At 44.1% G+C, this 14,024-nt stretch overlaps 1 protein-coding gene across 1 annotated transcript; it reads right to left on the bottom strand.

The window, feature by feature from the left end:
• Positions 1-1,150: 1,150 nt before the first annotated feature.
• On the bottom strand, positions 1,151-13,703 carry CDRT4 (CMT1A duplicated region transcript 4). The gene is made up of 3 exons (XM_055305254.1): positions 13,595-13,703; positions 3,578-3,718; positions 1,151-1,717 (listed from the first exon to the last, which is right to left on the bottom strand). The coding sequence occupies exons 1-3, from the start codon at positions 13,701-13,703 to the stop codon at positions 1,269-1,271; spliced, it is 699 nt and encodes a 232-aa protein (XP_055161229.1). The 3' UTR covers positions 1,151-1,268.
• Positions 13,704-14,024: the final 321 nt, after the last annotated feature.

Genomic DNA, 14,024 nt, shown 5'->3' with positions numbered 1-14,024 from the left:
CCTATCATAACCAGATTCCCTTTGCCTCTAAAGACAAAGTCTGTCCGCCCTGACACTAAGTTTAACATTGCTTGCTTTGGGGCCAATTGGGAACTGCCCAGAGCACGACAAATGCTAAGTGTGGTTTGACAAATAACAGCTGGGGTCTAGCCAGCAACGTCTCCCCTGCCAACTCTATTCCACAAGGCAAGTCTTTAAGTAGTACAGGGGAGAAAATCCTCTACTTCTCAGCCAGGAGACACTCACACCCCCACTGCTACTTTGTAAACCTACCAAGGAAAAAAAACATCTCAATACCAAGCTCAGGTGCCAGGTGGAGCAAGGTGGAATCACCCAGCACACCACCATGCTAGAGTTCTGAAGCTAATGCTCTCTTGGCTTCAAGTGTATCCTTTTATCCTATGCTGAGATGCTGGGATTTGGGATTCCCCAAACCACATTCCTGCTTTCGTCTCTGATAGGCTCTGCCCATCGTGGGTCCAGGGTGGGGGAACCTGTGAGACTGGAAGAGGAGGAAGGAATTCTCTCCTAGTTTGCTTCCTGTTTACCTCTGTGGGCTTCCTGTCCCTGTCTGTCTCCACTGGCAACGCTTCTTGTTCACTTGGGCAGTGTCAGTTTCTTCCAGAAGCATTGGAGTCCACTTTTTGGTTTTCTTAACAATCACAGAACCAACCTCAGCCAAACAGCTTCCCCTCCTCAGAGACTAAGGTACCAACCCCTCTGGAACTTTCTTCCAAGCTCAGCGACACCAGTACCAGTTGAGAAGCATCCCTGTCTCCTCCGCTTCAGAAATCTGAGATTCAGCCCACATGCCCCTTCTCCAAATGCCTAACTTTTCATGAGTCCAATATGTTCCCTTTGTTCTCCCAGCCTCAGGAAACCTGCCTCCTGCAGGTGGCTACTTCCACAAATACCCTTGTCTTCTCTTCCCGCCTTTTCCGTTACCTGGTTAGTAATTCTTTACATCAGATTATCTCTGGCATCATAACTGGCGTGATTTCTGTGCCCTGCCTGGACTGGGACTAATTCACCCTCAGGTTCCAGGCATCTATGGCAGGAAGTAGAGCGTGGGGCTTCCCAGCCCCATCTGACTGTGATGCTCGAGGGCGCGTGCCCACCCACCCACGACCTACATTCAGATCTGGTTTATCTCAGCCAACTTGTGCACAAGCAGAGATAAGTTCACATTTAAAGGACATAGTGAAATTTGTGGCAAATGGAGCTTAATTGCTGTACAATCTTGGGGGGATGACAGCAGGGACTCCCTGCTAAATATTTGAATGTTTTTCCTTGCTGGCTAGAAGGGAGCTGTACGGAAGCATCCTCATCATAGGTTTTCGAGGGAAGATGATCTTATTATAGTTTGCAGTGGGATTTTCTCTGGAATCCGTATGAAGGCGCATTGGCTCCGGGATAACAGTAGGACCCACAGTCGGTACAGAGTACGAGCTCCACATCGATAACATGGCTTCTGACCTCGTGTCCTTCAACACCACATTTCCAGAGGACTTAGATGACTTTCTCCTTTTCAGGTGTGTGATGCTGGAAGGCTTGCTCTGCCTGGATGTCCGTTGGCTTTCCTCAAGTGCTTGCTTGCATTCCAGGTCTCTAGCTTTGCTTTTCTCAATGAGTCTTTTCACCATTGGAGACATATAGGTGACATAGGCTGGCCAAGGGCTGTGTTTTTCAAGCATATTCAGGGGAAGCCCAATGTTTTCTGTGAGTTCTACCAGAAAATAGAAATATACATGATTTAGAGGCACTTGCATACAATCATTCAGTTCAAAGAACCACATTTTGAATTTTCCCCCTCTCGCATAATTGGCCTTATACCCCGTGTTTTCAGTGGGGGAAAAATTGAATCCAAAGATGGGAGACAGGGACACCTGGGTGACTCAGTGGTTGAGCATCTGCCTTTGGCTCAGGACATGATCCTGGAGTCCCAGGATCAAGTCCCACATCGGACTCCCTCTGCCTGTTTCTCTGCCTCTAAAACTGTGTGTTTTTCATGAATAAATAAGTAAAATCTTAAAAAAAATATGGAAGACAGAATGACATTTCACGGTATGCATCAATTAAAGAACAGCATGGCAGTAAAGGGTGGGGAACTTGGGAGTCCAGCAGGCTTGGCTTCAGATCTTTGTATAACATCAAATTATTTAGATTCTGAACTTCTATTTTTTTTTTCACCAACAAAATGGTTACCATGAGGCAATGGTAAGGATTAAATAAAGCTTGGAGCAGTTCAGCTTAGGGCCTGAAAGCTTGGGCTTTGCAATTAGACTGGTTGAGTCCAAATTCTTTCTATATTTGCATAATCACTGTGAATCTGGAGAAGCCCCTTAGCCTTTCTAAACCTTAGTCACCTTGTGTGTAAAATCATGGTGAGAATAAGATCAACTTCATAGAGCCTTTGTGGGTTAAAGGAAATAAGTTATGTGAAGCTGTTAGCACAGTACCTGGCATGTAATAGTCAGTAAATGGTAACTATGAACATTTTGGCCATGTCTCCTTGCCTGGATTGTTTCATTTAATCCCTGTTATACCTTTCAATGGGTGTTATCCTCCAGTTAGCTGAGGATGAGACAAAGGCTGACTAGCTTGCATAACTAGCAAACAGTGGATTTGAACTCAAATCTAACAGGCTCAGAAATCCTTAGCTTTTCACTATAGTGCTGGCCAGAAGTTTCTGGGTATTTGGGTTAAGGAGGCTTTACTAGAAAATTCTATTCATGAGTTTGCCAAGCAGCCTGTTCCTTTATAGATACCAAATCATGGGCAGGTCAGTCCCTCCCTCTTCCTTTTGCAACTTCACTCCATCAAGCAGAAATGCCTCGTGATGTCTCTCCCGCTGGTGCTACATTCCCTGTTTTCTCAAATGGTGCATACTTTGATCATTTCAATAGGGGGTTGAGAGACAAGAAAGTTAAAAGGTTGCTCTTGCCATCTCCAACCTAAATTCAGTGAAAAACACCATCACTTGGGATAATCAGAGAAAATGCAGATCATATAGTTATTCCCAGGCTGCCTCATGGACATCCAGGAGCTGAAACTCATCTAGGGACAGATCTGTCAGTAGAGAACGTGTTGTGAAGGGCTTCATCTCCCTGCAAGAGTTGTGTATCATTCTGCCTGAGGAAGGCAAGATGTGTGACATCACCTCTCCCTAAAAAAAAAATGCATTAAAGCTTCCAAGTGCAGACCCGATGGTTCATTTTTGTCTCCTCAAAGTAAATGCAAAATGCAAAGATCTGGGGGCACTGGGCTGGCTTGGTCAGTAGAGCACACAACTACTGGTCTCAGGGTTGTGAGTTCGAGCCCCACGTTCGGTATAGAGATTACTTAAAATTAAAGTCTTTTTTTAAAAAATGCAAAGATCTTGCAGGTTAAGGCATTTGCTTGTATGGGGTGAAACTATACTCAACTGGAGCAAAATAGAGGAGCAGCCCTCCTTCCTCTCCAGGGCATGCTACATACTCTACCTGTGTAACAAGAGTGGCCACCTCAAGCCCTACCTCTATGTCTTCCCACCCCAGATCTTTAGCTTTAGCTCTCAGCTAGCAGCAGGAGCTCCCACTGCTAAGGCCCCAAGCCCTATCTTTCTCTGTCTTCATCTTTCTTGCATCAATCACCTCCATCACTAAAGAGTTCTTCATACCAAAGGTCCAAAATACCTTGGGGAAAATACACTTGTTAGCCAGGGATACCACAGAGTGACCTGAGAGAAGAGGATGCACCATCCATGGAGCTGGGGAGATGCAATGTGGGCTCAGCACAAGAGGTCACAGTAAATGTCATCTACTCTGCCACGGTCCAACCATGGTCATGGACTGGGCCAAGTTTCTATATCCTGGCTACACTTCTCCACTGCCACTGGGGAGAGGAGGAGTGGCAGCGATGGGCAGCTGTCAAGAGTCAATGCACAGGCCCCAAGAACAGGATGAAATAGAAAACTCTCAGCGCTCTACATGGCCATGTGGGTAGACAGTTTGATGGGAACCGTGTTCCAATGGTTCTGAGACTGGCAGGTGCATCAGCCCAGAGGACTTGTTAAAACACAGAGTGCTGAGCCCTCCCTGCCTCTAGAGTTCCTGATTCAACAATCCATGTTCAAAATCAGAGGTGGGGAGGGAAATGCTGACGATGTGTAAGGTTTTATAATTAACTCCTACTGACAAGAAACAGGTCCTAGAGACCTCTGTAATTCCTTTCCAGTTCTAAGATTGGAAAATGCGTATATGAGAGTTTTTAGCCAAGAACTCATCATTTTGTGTGTTCGGAATGGGCTGTTTCTGTGGCCCTTGAACATTTGAAATGTCGTGGAGCATTTCTACCACCCCCTGCCAATGTCCAGTGAAAAAAGTCTCAGATGGTTTTTAACAAGTTCCCAGGTGATGCTGGGGCTGTGAGTCAGGAGACCACACCATGAGAACCACCAGTCGCAAGCAGGGCTTCTCAAACTTGAGTGAACACTACCATTGCCTGGGGAGCTTGTAAAAGCACAGACACTCGGTGACCCGCCCTCCTGTGATTCTGATTCAGTAGATCTGCTTTGGCGACCAAAGAATTTGCACTTTCAGGAAGCTCCCAGGAGAGGCTGCTGGTCTGGGGACCACACACTGAGAAGTGCTGGTTTAGACTGAATAATGACTCTACATGTTTCTTTCTGCTGCAACATCTGTAAGGGTTGACTTGTTCAGATGTGAAACACTCCTCTGAGATAAGCAAATTCCCAGGTTTTCCATCTCCTTTTTTGCCTCCTAACCCAGGAACCATTGTGGTATGCAAATATGTTACTGACAAGGTCAACCTTAAATCCTACTATGTTTCTAAAGTAAGTTATCACCAGTGTCAGCATTTTATTATAACACACCTAACAAAGGATAGCACCCTAGACATTTATTCATACTCTTTAAAAAAAAATTCTACTTTTTGTAAAGCCTATTTAGATCCAGGCCTTATGGAGTCCCTACTGTTCCATCTGAGAGGTAAGCTTTCACACAACACATTTTTAGGAGAATTCACAGTATCATTTTTTCTGAAGTTAGAGAAGAAATGATGTTCACATAGACCTCTAACCTATAGCTTCAGGTAATAATAAACAGCTAAAAAAGAAAGTTCCTTTTCTCCTTCTGATACCCACCATAGATCTCAGAATTACAAGCCATCCATCCCAAGTCTCCAGTAATGTAGAAGATGTCATCCCATGCCTGTTCACCTCCAATGGAAGAGATTCTTGGCTTATCCCCCATATCTGTAGAACTGTTAAAAATGTGTTTGTACCTCTCTCCATATGTACAATAGGATTAATCCATCATGCTGGATGATGGGATAATGTTTTGAATTCATGATATTTGGGGAATTTCAGATAATGCCATTCATTCTTGCTTCTAAGTTTCTAGTTAATAAAGCTTGAAGCCTCAAAGAGGCTCAGGTCTTAGCAAATTATTTGTTTCAGTGCCAGCGTGCATTTGTGTAACCCAACATCTTCCTCAAAGCCTCTCACCATATCTCACTGGACCCCACAGCCTTCTATGGATGATCAACAATTCCATGGAATGGTAAGTTTTTGCCATACCTGCTGATCAGGAACCAGGGAACTACAAACCCAAGGCAGGGAATGTTTGAGACCGCCTCAGAACTCATGGGGAGGACTTGTTTGTTTGAAAATAAAGGAGACAAATAGTTGACATTAAGTCTGAAGACAAGCTGTGGGCTTTTATAATTTCCTTCAACTCTGGCACAAAGGTTCCATTTTGTCTCCCTATAAATGAAATGCAGAGCAGCAGTCTACAGACAGAAACAGCATTGATGGGAGGGGCTGGAGGCATAAGATTGAAGTGGGTTTCTTGTTTCTCCTACAGGCACAAAGGCCTATGTTCAATACACTGGATTTTCAAGCCCAGCTCCTCCCACCAATCTCTTGTCCCACCATTTCCAGAATCTCATCTGATATGCTGGCCTTGGCCTAAATAAAATCAAAGGAATGACACGTACCTGGAATCTGACACAAATTTGTGACCTTGATCATGTTCCTTAACCTCTTAGGACCTCCATTATCTCACTTGGGAGATGAAGATGAATCTTTGCCCTGTTTCTCTCACAGAGGTATGGCCGTTAGAATAAACTGTCCAGAAATGAAAGTGCCTCTAAACTGGCAGTCCTCCAACTTCGCTGCACACTGGAATTACCAGGGATCTTTTAAAAATTCATATGCTGGCTCCACCTGCAGCACTGTGATTTACTTGGAATGGGATGGAATACAGCCATCAGAATCAAAAGGCTTGGTTCTAATGTGCAGCAAGTTTTGGGAACCACTGTTCTAGGAACCCAATCAAAAATCACGGAAGATTTACAGAGTGTTCACTACTTAGAAATAAGAAATAGGTTCGGGGGATCATTCAGGCCTTCTGCAGTTTCAAGCCGTACTTTCATTGGAGGATTCTTGAATAGATATGTATAAATATATTCATAGTACTGAATGCCAGTGGCCTTTAAACATTTAAAAGGACTATAGTACATTTCCACTACCACCTGCCAAAATCAGAATTTACTTAGATCAAAGGACAGCCAGTGCCTTTAAACACTGAGCTGAGAAAACTGGCTCTGGATGGTGTTCTCATGCAAAGCTAATCTCACCCTCTGTGGCCACAAGCTGCATCCTTATCTCAGGAAACCATCTTGCAAAGGGATTTTGTGGATTCCAGGCAAAACTGATGGATGAGTGCATTGACACAAGTCAACCCCACTCAGACTTTTTAGCCCACTAACACTGTGGAAGTAATGTCATTTGCACACTCATGATGGGCAAAACATTATCTTAATCCAGTGTTTCCTAAACCGTGTCCCAGAGAATACAAGAACCTCTCAAGATGTTAATTGGTATTACTTAAAGGGAGAAGGGGATTGTCCATGTCGAGGGTCACCCCGTAAGGTTTAAGAATCACCCTTACACCCTATAAGGCCACATAGATTGTTTAATCCAGGGGGGCACCATTCACATAATCCATGTTGTTGAGCAATATAAATACAGCAGGCCTGCCCTTAGTCAGAGAAGTTTGAGAAATAGTCTGTTAAACAAATTCCTTTAGTGCAGCACTTCTCAGAGACTCTAATATGTTACCTTGCTTTGTAACCCTCCAAAGGGAGATTGCTATTCAGTATCCCCTCATCTCACTTGACCAGGGCATCATCCCTATGTCCATCCACTCATTCATTGGGTAGAGCAAGTCATGGACCCAGTAACCAGGAAAACATTTGTGTGGATTCTAAAGCAATGTCCTTCTGCAGCCTTGTTTTGGAACTCTGAGCATCAGAGACAGTGATGACATAAGACGATGGAAGGATGAACTTGCTCAAGGTATAGCCGGATCTTCGATGACTCACTTCCTCTGAAATCAGCGTCAGAGGCTTGGTCCCAAGAAAGTGCCCATACCAAAAAGAATAAGTCAACATAAGGGCCTTGTGCTCCACTTGGAAACTAGACCCATTTTCCTCTCTTCAGCCTCTTTCCTCTCTCCCCTGCTCCAATCTGCAGGCATCTTGTCTTGCTTGCATCTCATCTCCCACTCTTCTACTTGAGCCATACCTAGGAGTATTGGCTGGTCCCAGAAGGAGAACAATTTCCCAAACAGGAAACTGATGCTGAGTTTTGTTTCACTTCAGCGTGTTATCCTCCTCTTCCCCACAGGCTTCTTGCATATCCTCCCCTGCCCTCTGTTTCCTTTTCTGCCCTCTGGCTACTCTTCATTTATTTTGGCTGGAGAGGAAGCTGCTACTTAGGCTATTAGCATCTTGGAAGGTTTATCTCTAAAATCAGCAGAAATGTTCCTGGGCATAAATCAACTTGGTGCAGTGTGTGGTTGATGTGCTGACGTCCATCCCAAGTGCCCTGCCTGGGAGACACATAGAGCCTCCTCCCTTACAGGCCAAATGCATGCTCTGACCCCCAGCATTCTAGGGAAATACAGCGCACATCCAACAGGCTTCCCATTAGCCCTCTCTCTTCATGACTCTTTCCACCTCTCTACCTTGCCCATCCCGGGAACGCTATGGAAACTCTTATCATAGCCTCATCTCTACTTGTTGGGCTCTAGGGGGATACACACAAGATAATGGTTTGATGTGTCTCTAGAGACACTGATGCTGGGGAATGTGGGGAATCCTAGAACTGTTAAGACAGAGGAGAGTGAGTGGGGAGGAGCAAGTGATCTTCCTCTCTCCTTATGCAACAATGTGCTGGCCACCTTCCCAACCTCATCTCCCCAAACACATACACTCTACTCCAAGGAGAGGAGAAACAAGCCCATTATTGCTCTCTGTTAAGTTGCACACGATGGGCAGCATAGTTGGTCATTGTCAGCATGTTCTAATACAGACAATCCCTCTCTCTAAGGGAAGCAACTATCTCTAACTTCATCTGGGGTGGGGAGGTGGGAGTCTAATCAGAATTGCCCATCTTTGGCTCAGTCAGTTAAGCGGTTGCCTTCAGCTCAGGTCACAATCTCAGGGTCCTGGGATCCTCCCTACTCAGTGGGAGCCTGCTTCTCCCTCTCCTCCTCATTCATGCTCTCTGTTGCCATCTCTGTCTTTCTATCAAATAAATAAATAAAATCTTAAGAAAAAAAAAAGAATTACCCATCTTCTAACACAGACCTGGCATTACTGATTCAGCATTTTTGGTGGTGGAAAGGGGATACATTGCTTCTTGAAAACGTTTCTATACTCTACATACATTCACCTTGTGAATGCTCCACATTCACCTCTTGCTTTGGAGTCTCTATCCTCCTCGATGTCAAAGGCTCACAGGGCAGATTTGTTTTCTGTGCCAATAACAAATCAAAAAGAATAATCCATGTTATCTTCATTGTCAAGAGAAAAAAAGCAGAGAAGTCCCTGTGCATAGGCCAAAGCAAGTCCCAGCAGCCATCCTGCAGATGGTTACTGAGCATCTTCAAGTACCAGGTATTGCAGTGGGTACTAAAGACACAAAGCAGAATGAGGCACAGCCTTGGTTCAAGGAACTCACAGCACCTTGAAGAAGACAGACCACAAGATTCCTAGCTCAGCCTGGGTGGCAAGGGGTGTCAAGAAACAGATTCAAGAAGAATTAGTGCTGAGTCTTGAAAGACAAGGGAAATGATGGGCAAGCATAGTTTCAATGCTAGCCTCAGTGTTGCAGGGCTAATGGGAGTGACATGCTCAAGGCCCACATTCTTCTTCCAGTATGCAGATCATAGAGGCTGTTTCCAAATGGGATCCTTTCTGCATCTGAACTATAGCACTGAGTCCACCAAATGAGCACTTTACAAATCCGCTATGGGAAGCAGCACTGGGCTTTGTATACCAATCAGCTAGAGCTACAGATCTGAATCTTATATTTACCCAAGGTCTATTCAGTCATAAATATTAAAATTTCCATTTTTAAGATGTAATATGAAGACCCATTAGACACAAAGCTCATACAGTCATATTATCTTTAGATCAAGTTCCAAATTTTAACATCAAATTTCTGGAACAAGCCAAACAGTCATAATCAAGAGGAGAGCTTTTCAACCAATGGACATTTTGGGGACACTTGTACATGGATAGGCTAGACAGGTAGGAAAGATGTGGAAAAAACAAGCAGCAAGAAATAGTATTATAATTTCAGATTCAGGAAATCAAAACTGAAAGGCTTTCAGGAATTTGTTGCTCCAAGACCCTCTCTGCCTGACAGCTGGCTCATGAGCAATGGGACTATGAAAATGTGTGGCCCCACAGTGTTTAATCAATCAGAAAAAGGAAGTCCTGCTTCACTGGAACAATGGGACATTGTAAACCTAGAGAACACATGGGGGAAACAGGCCGGCATTTCCCAGGACTGGCCTCAATCAATGGGCCAGACCACCCCTTTTGAAATGTTCAGAGCACTATGAATCCAGGCCAGTATTTGTTTTGAAGAAGGGGATTTGCATTTGCAACTTGGCCTAGAAGCAAAGCACCAAAGTAAATCTATAGGATTCAATTATTCCATCAGTCCCATTGACAGCAAGTCCTCAGTATCACACAGTTACCCCAGCCTATGCCAGAATGTGAGAAAATCCACACATCACATGGTGCATCCAACTCTTGGGACCCAGAAAACTCCCAATTATGATTAAATCACAACTCTCAAATGTCTGGGATGAGTTTGTCCCCACCTGAACCTCAATCCAAACAAAACATCCTCCTGAAAACTAAGAGTTTGACAATACTTTGTCCTGGATCTCCTCGTTCATACTCAGCAACAACTTTAGTCCTACCTAAGACAACTTACAAAATGGAAATGAACAAAATAGAAGAAGTGACATCTGGGAAGGAGGAGAGGAAGGAAAGCTTTGAAGATGGATACTCAGCACTATTACAAATGGAAGGTGAGGTGAAGGAGCCTAATTTCAATTCTGTGCCAAGACAGCCCTATGTCATTAGCATAGTCCCATACTCCTTCCTGCATGTGGCCAGTCCCCTCATGCACTAGCATACAGGGAGGAATCAGAACAAATCATCACCTTTCCTAGAAAAGCAATTCAAGGCATGTATCATGTCAATAATGGCCAGTTGCATTTTGCTGTATTCATTTGCATGTAGCCTCATAATAGAAATTCTACATCAGCATTATAGAAAGCTTGGAAAACATTGTTTTTTGATCTTAAAATCCCATAACCATCAAACAACATTTATTTGTATGCTCTTGTTCTTTGTTTACATGGTTATGGCCAAAAACTGTACACATCCTTCTGAATCCATCATTTTTGCCCTGACATTAGATTGTATTTTCTCGTGTTCTTAGAGATTCCTCATGGTTATTTTAGAGGCTGCTTAGTAATACATCAAGTGAATGAACTATTATGAATCATGCCTGCATTGGGGAATTTTAAAGTGTTCCAATTTTAGCCATCGTAAGTGATGGCAGTGTCTTTTAAAATGGAGAATGCATTGGTGCCCTTCTGTTGTTTATAAACCTGAATATAGCAAGGTGCTCAGGAAATGTCGGCTGCTGGTGTTTAGTCTCCCAAAGATCTCAGTACTGCCAAAGCCATTCCCCTCTCATCCCGGAGAGGTGATTAGTCTCCTCCCTGCTCCCCTGTTTTCATGGACAAAGTGCAACTAGGATATTTGTGGCCATGGTCTCTAGGGGTCCTACCAAGGTCTATCATTCATTGGAGCACAACCCATAGTGATAAGGTTGGAAACTAATACAAAATCTGTGAGCGATGGCTCCCAGTGCCAACATGAGGCAAACTGCAGGCAGGAGAACTGTAGCTAAAACCTCTCCCATTGCCACCCCAGTCTGAAGGGTCATGAGAGAAGTTTTAAAAGTATCAGCTCTCTGAGGACAAGACCAGCTATGCACAGGGATATTGCCCCCCAAAAGCAGTCTGCTTGCTGCAATGCTTTAAGACTGTGTGTGTTAGTGAGGAGGCAACAATGAGATCAATGAAAGATACTCTAAATTTTCAAGATATGGTGCCTTGAGCTTAAGGCATGGGAGCCATGTGAAAGCCACTCAACAACTATCTCCAAACAAGGAGGTAAAAAGCATTCCAGCCAATTGTCAAAGCACTGAGTGACTGCTGAGGGAACCAAAAAAAAACCTCAAAAAGCAAACCAATTCCCCACAAAAATTCAATGAGCATGAGCCATTTAGTGAAGGAGCCATCAATTCCAATTCCCCACTCCACCCGCTAGCTGTAGTGAGACCACTCGAGCATTATTGCTCCCAAATGAAATCATATATGCTCTTGATAAGGTACCTGAGGCATCAAGAAATTGTCAAATTGTGCATCATCCTTTCTAGTGAGAAAGCAAGGAAGTATGAAAAAGATATTTCCAAAGTTTACAAGTTTCCTCTAGCAGTGCACCAAAGGAGGGTGCTGTGGACCTGGGAAGGCCCATATTTGTTCTCTGAGAAGTGACTGAATAGAAAAGGGGGGCCTCACTGGTTTTGGAGGTTGACAAAAGTGGTCCCTTTTGCTCTTGTTTACTCAGCAGTCTTCTGAAAATTGACATATCAAATTACTCAGGTATATGTCCCATTATAAGTTATTATATTGTCATCCTGAATTATTAATCATTTTCCACTGAATGTGGTCAAAATCACTTCCCCAAAACCATATCACTCTACCTCTTTGGTATCACTAGGACCTTGATAGTTAACCTAAACATGTTCCTGGGACCTACCTGTCTTCTGAGAATAGATTCTCATTTCCAGCAGCATTTTAAACAAATTTCTCTAAGTGTTTTGACTTTTTATCAAATTTAAATCTATTTGAAACCCAAGTCAGTGTCTTTTCCTGACCCATACTTCCACAAACATCTCCTCCAGCTCCATGCCCTGCTTCTGTCAATCACATCATCATCCTTCCTGACACTCAAAGTAGGAACTCAACTCCTCCTTCCCTCTCACGCCCTAAATTCAGGCTCTGTTCCTCAAATATGTCTTCCCACCTCTATTCTTTTTCCCTCTAGCTCATCCTCCATACGGTGGCCACAAGAATTATCATTTATAAATATATTTATTCATCCATTCAACAAATATTTACAGAATGCTCCTTCAAGCACCACACCAAGCCTGACATTCTCACCAGAGAAAAACAACTGAGAAGATTCGGATCATGTCATACCTCTGCTCAAAAATTATTTCCTACCAATTTCCAAAAATGAACCTTCCTTAAAATCTAGTCCCAGAAAAGCCTCCCAATCTGGGCTCCTACCAATATCACCTCCCAACCCCTGACACACACACACACACACACACACACACAAACACACACACACACACACACACACACACGTACACTCGATGCCCTTCTGTTCCCCACACTGGCCAAGCCCTGGGCATGTACCACATGCCTTTGTCCTGAGTCTTCTTCTCACTTCCCACTTTTAAGTGGCTGCATGTCCCCCAAAACCCAGAACATAACTTAACCATTGAGAGAAAGTTTTCCCAACCCTCCCAGGGTGAGAATCTGTCCTTCCCCTGTGCTCTTAGAGGAAGGCAAACATAACCCTATTATAAATAGCATTTACAACAATATGTGAAGAAAATTGTTAGGATCAAAAGGTGTGGGGTTTATTCAGAGCCTTGAGTAAACTGATAAAATTGTGCTCAAAATCTGAAAACCTGGCTCAGTCAGTTAGGTGACTGCCTTTGGCTCAGGTCATGATCCCAGGGTCCTGTGATTGAGCCCCGCGTCCGGCTCCCTGCTCAACAGGGTGCCTACTTCTCCATCTCCCTCTCCCTGCTACTCCTTGTGCGAGCTCTCTCTATCAAATAAATAAATAGCATCCTTTTTTAAAAAAATCTGAAAAGCTGAGGATAAGAAACTGAAATTTGGAGACACCCCTGCCCCTGGGACTTTCTGCCAAGAATGCTTTGTCAGATCATCACCAAAGGATGTACCCTCTCTCCTCTCGAGGGAGGGCTGTTTTTCCTCTCATGACCCAGAAATCCAGAAGTTTCTGGACCTAGAGGTGGGAATTCATCCCCCTTACTCCCCACTGCCATTCTCAAGCCAGTTTCTTCCCTTCTCCTTTGAAGCTCATGTTATCAGACTCTACCACCACTTCCCACCTGGTTGTTGCCAGCCTCTCTTCTCAGCCACTGACAACCTCAGTTTCTGGCACACCGGCTTCTGTTGTACCATCATAACCCCATCATCAATATTTGGTTTCCTCGTCATCTCACGAATGATGCATGTATGCTGCCTTCCCTCCCAATATGATGGATAAAGTGTCCATATTCTTGTCAAAAAACGCCCTTCCTCTGCACACCAGGCTTCTCCCCCTCTTATCTTCCAAAATGCAGTGGTCATGAGTAATAGTTGACCAGTTGACCACCATCATGTTCTTGAAACATCTTCCTACTTGGTTTCCACGATGCTACATGGACCCGTTTTCCTCCCATGTTATTTGTCAACCTCCTTTTCAGATTCCACTGATGGTTTCTGGGCTCCTTTCTCCATATGTCCCCGGGATGACATCAATGAGTTCTTTGGCCTCAA

This window comes from Nyctereutes procyonoides, unplaced genomic scaffold (assembly GCF_905146905.1).
Source record: "Nyctereutes procyonoides isolate TBG_1078 unplaced genomic scaffold, NYPRO_anot_genome, whole genome shotgun sequence".
Classification (NCBI taxonomy): Eukaryota; Metazoa; Chordata; class Mammalia; order Carnivora; family Canidae; genus Nyctereutes; species Nyctereutes procyonoides.
This window is presented reverse-complemented; position numbering and strand designations above follow the sequence as displayed.

Excerpts from the sequence above, each read along its gene's own strand:
- CDRT4 (XM_055305254.1), bottom strand. The coding sequence starts at position 13,703 with ATGACGAGGAAACCAAATATTGATGATGGGGTTATGATGGTACAACAG. Across the intron at positions 3,719-13,594 it reads GAGAGGCTGGCAACAACCAG|GTCACTCTGTGGTATCCCTG; the intron begins GTGGGAAGTGGT and ends CTCTTCTCTCAG. Across the intron at positions 1,718-3,577 it reads TAGGGCTTGGGGCCTTAGCA|AAAACATTGGGCTTCCCCTG; the intron begins GTGGGAGCTCCT and ends TAGAACTCACAG.